A 3,749-nucleotide genomic window follows, 5' to 3' on the forward strand; every position below is an offset into this window, starting at 1 on the left:
ATTTGCTCAGATGCTTTCTGAGACTTTCTTCTGTTAAAAGCCAGATCCAAAAATGGACTTCTGCAGAATGTACAGTCCAAGTCCAGACATCCAGAACCTTCCTTTCCCATTTCATTTAACCTTGAAGAGATGAAGGTACTTTTAAAAAAATGCATGAAACCTGTCAACAATTTATGAGCTGTAAGCATTTAAATACGAAAGGATAAAGGTTAAACAGAGCACGGCAAGACATTTACTTCCACTTTCTCCTTAACATGTTTTTGCTAAGCCTCAGTTTCACCTTCTGAAGAGATAACAGTCTGTAAAAGTGAAGCATTAATTTTAAGCAGAAGTAAAATGAGCTGCAAGAGGATAACTGAATTTATTTGTTCCTTAACAATATTCACAAATAAATCAATCAAGCACCTGCAAATGTACATCAGACAACCCAATTCCTTTTCACTGGTTTAACAGAGGACAGCTGGATTTCACATTTTCAGTGTACCTGTAATTTCTCTAGCGCTACAATTTTCATTAATAAAGTGCATTCAAAATCTTGACAAGACAGATGAAGTAGTGTTATCTTATTTCAGTGTAAGGTTTAACCACTTAACTAGAGAAGACTTCCACCCAAACCTTTTAACATTTTCCTCTTCATTTTCCTTTGTGTCTGAATTAGAAGCCTCTCTGTTTTCCATCAAAGCTTCGTAAGTCTTCTGTGCTCGAACAATTTCTTTGTCTGCACTGAAGTGCACCATTTGTCTGCTCAGAATAGGAACAACTAAATTGAAGTTGTCAATTCTTTTGTTTAATTTCCTGATATCTTCTATAAATTGCTCACAAATATGATTCCACTCCTTTTGCCTATAGGGTGTCATTGGCCCTCCAAGCTTACTTCGAGATGCCACTAGACCCCTCCTTAACCGCTCAATAGTTTCCCGTATTTCTTTCTGCATCAGGATCCACTCTGGCTGGTATCCATTGTCTATCAGAATCCTGTTCAAGTTGTGAGTCATAGGGTCGATATGTGGACAGTCTGAAAATTTCTGCAAAGGTTTTCCTTTGCCGCTGAGGTTGTCGAAGTCTCCTTTCGCCATCGATTCCTGGATGAGGTCCTCAACCAACCGTTCAACTGCCTGAGTTATTTTCACCTTTTTGCTCTGCCTCACGTCTTTGGCTTTCATTAGGTCAGTCACAGCATACTGGTTTTCAAGTCTCTGCTTCCGGTACTCCAACACTTGTTCGGTAGCACGGTCTACTCGAAACTGCATGTATTGCTTTTCTCTTTGGCTTGGTGTTCCAAAGCCAACGCCTTCAAAACTCAAGTAGTGTCTATGCTGTGGTGCTTTTGATTTGAACTGATCTTCCTCCTCTTCATTATTCTCGTTTGATTTCTTTTTGGTCTCCACATCACTGAGCACGACTCTGTACGCTGCTTCTACTTTCATAAATGCTTCAGAATCAGCTGTGGCAGAACCGCTGTCTGGATGGTATTTTTTAGCAAGACTTCGATACGAGTTTCTGATATCATCAAGGGAACATCCTTCCTCAAGCTCAAGAATTTTGTAAGAGTCCTTGACACTGCTTTTAGGTTTGTAACCCGAAAACATTCTGTTGCCACAAATGCAGGGAAACAGCTTCAGTTTTCTTGGAATCATTGCTTGATGTACCATTAAGTGACGCCCTATGCTGTTAGTCAGCATGACACAAAGCCGCTTTCTATTTCTTCAGATGCAGCTACATTATAAACAATGACCTATAAACACATTTTTGTAAAACTTCTGTTAAATACACTTTTTAAAATAACTTACATGATTTAAGTATTATCTTTAACTTGTTATTTAAAGAAATTCCTACAAAATTTCAGAACAGTATACAATGTTCTTTTCTTTTACAGACTAATATTGAAATCTGCATTTCTTATTACTAAGTGGTAGTATTACAATGTCAATGAACATTAATTCACAATATAGTTTTCTCCTAGTATAGCAACAGTAGCACAGATTTGTTTTGCTCTGCAGAATTCCCAAAAGGCCAAAGCTTTACTGCCATTCTGCAAAGTCAGTGCAATGTAAACAGAAAATATGCTTTATATTGAGCGGTAACTCTGCCGGAACAAATCTCTCCCAGCCATCAACTGAATTTTCTATTCACATACATCAATGCCTCAAGACCTGGTGCATTCTCAAAGGATTTCATTACAGTACCCTTTTGGCATTTTACAGCAACATCTGAAGTAGCATTCAGATTTATAGATTCATTTAGATTAATTCTTGTATCCCAGCAGGACTCTTGGCCTAGTGCCCAGTCTCCTCTGTTTGTCCCAGGTAAGATTATAAACGTGGAACTCATTTGTGGAACTCAACCTGTGGAACAGATCAGTAGCAGACAGTATCGCATTCTGTCAGGAATACCAGTGCTTCTCGATTTTTTTGGGAAATAGCAAAAGGAACACCTTTAGCACATGACAACGTAAGTCAGTCCTCATGTAAAATCAGAAGTAGAAAAATATCATACAAACTGCATGCACAATTTACACATCAGCTAACTTCTCTTTATTAACGAAAATCCTAAGACAAATGCTGCACATATGGTGCTAAAGAGCCTCCTTTCGCAGATTCATCAATGACTACAACATATCCTTTGCTGATTTCTGTTCCAAACAAAAAACCACGTTAAATCAAGGTTAAGGAATAAATAATGTGTGTTCTGCATATAACAAACTGCCCTTCCACCCTAATCCATCTGAAAAGAGGAGGGAAAGGAGATGTATTTGGGACTGGATGAAAGACTGGATCAGTCCTGAATGTTTCCCATTGATTTTGATCCACGTAACATATTAACTCATCAGCTTCTGGTTATTATAACGGAACATGTTGGGAGTTTTTTATTTATGATATAGATAAGTGGTTTCTTTCCTTCTACGTAGTTGGCAAAGATAATAATTTAGTTTCACATGGCCATAAAAATCCACGTAACTACTACTTAGATGGAAAAATCAATGCATACACTCTTGAAATTCAACGTGCTGATCAGAAGTAGCCTCCATTTTAATGTATTTGTGCTTTAAAAAAGTGTATCAAACTGTATGTATAGCACTCGCCCCACGGCACCGGAGAGTGCCGGCTGGGGGGATTTTTATTCCCCAGCCGTTCGAATCCAGCTCTCCCCGGTGGGGCCTGGCGCGAGGGGGACACGACCGAGCCCCCTGCATGGCCGAGGGGGGCGCAGGCACTGGAGGGCGCGTCCCAGTCGCCCCCCTCCCCCGCCGGGCCCGGCGGACGAGCCGGCCTCGCCCCCCGCGGCTCCCCGCCGCCCTCCCAGCGCCGCCGGCTGCCCCCCAACCGCCGCGGGGACAGGGAGGGGCTCCCGCCCCGGGAACGGGCGAGCGCCCTGAGGCGATGCGGCCCGGGGAGGGCTGAAGAGAGCGGTTGCCGGCAGGCGAGGAGCCGGGCACTCGGTACCCCGCCGCTCCCCTCCCCAGGCCGTTGCGTGGGGCGGGGGAGGCTCCCCGCAGCGCCACACGCACTTGTTTGCCCAGAGCCCCGCTGCCCAGCAACCCCGCCTCACCTGGTCCCCGCCGCCGCCCGCCCTTCCCCCTCCCGCACAGCGACGCAGTCCCGGGGGGGCGCGGCAGCAGCGCAGGAGAAGGAGGAAGAGGAGGGGCGACGACTGTTCCCCTTCACCAAGGACAGGCACCCTGTACCGACGGCAGGAGGGACGGCCGGGGAGGAGCAGAGCGCCCGTGGGAGCGGGAAGGGCGGCCCGGC

At 44.8% G+C, this 3,749-nt stretch overlaps 1 protein-coding gene across 2 annotated transcripts; it reads right to left on the reverse strand.

The window, feature by feature from the left end:
• Positions 1-342: 342 nt before the first annotated feature.
• On the reverse strand, positions 343-3,686 carry DNAJC28 (DnaJ heat shock protein family (Hsp40) member C28). Of its 2 annotated transcripts, none has more exons than XM_074814270.1 (2): positions 3,550-3,686; positions 343-1,735 (listed from the first exon to the last, which is right to left on the reverse strand). In XM_074814270.1, the coding sequence occupies exon 2, from the start codon at positions 1,680-1,682 to the stop codon at positions 564-566; it is 1,119 nt and encodes a 372-aa protein (XP_074670371.1). In that variant the 5' UTR covers positions 1,683-1,735; positions 3,550-3,686; the 3' UTR covers positions 343-563. The 2 variants fall into 2 exon arrangements, with proteins under 2 accessions (XP_074670371.1, XP_074670370.1); XM_074814269.1 differs by having other exon boundaries at positions 343-2,345; positions 3,550-3,673.
• Positions 3,687-3,749: the final 63 nt, after the last annotated feature.

This window comes from Strix aluco, chromosome 2, assembly GCF_031877795.1.
Source record: "Strix aluco isolate bStrAlu1 chromosome 2, bStrAlu1.hap1, whole genome shotgun sequence".
NCBI classification, from domain to species: Eukaryota; Metazoa; Chordata; class Aves; order Strigiformes; family Strigidae; genus Strix; species Strix aluco.

What these genes read in the sequence shown, in the direction of transcription:
- DNAJC28 (XM_074814270.1), bottom strand. Translation starts at nt 1,682, where the DNA reads ATGCTGACTAACAGCATAGGGCGTCACTTAATGGTACATCAAGCAATG.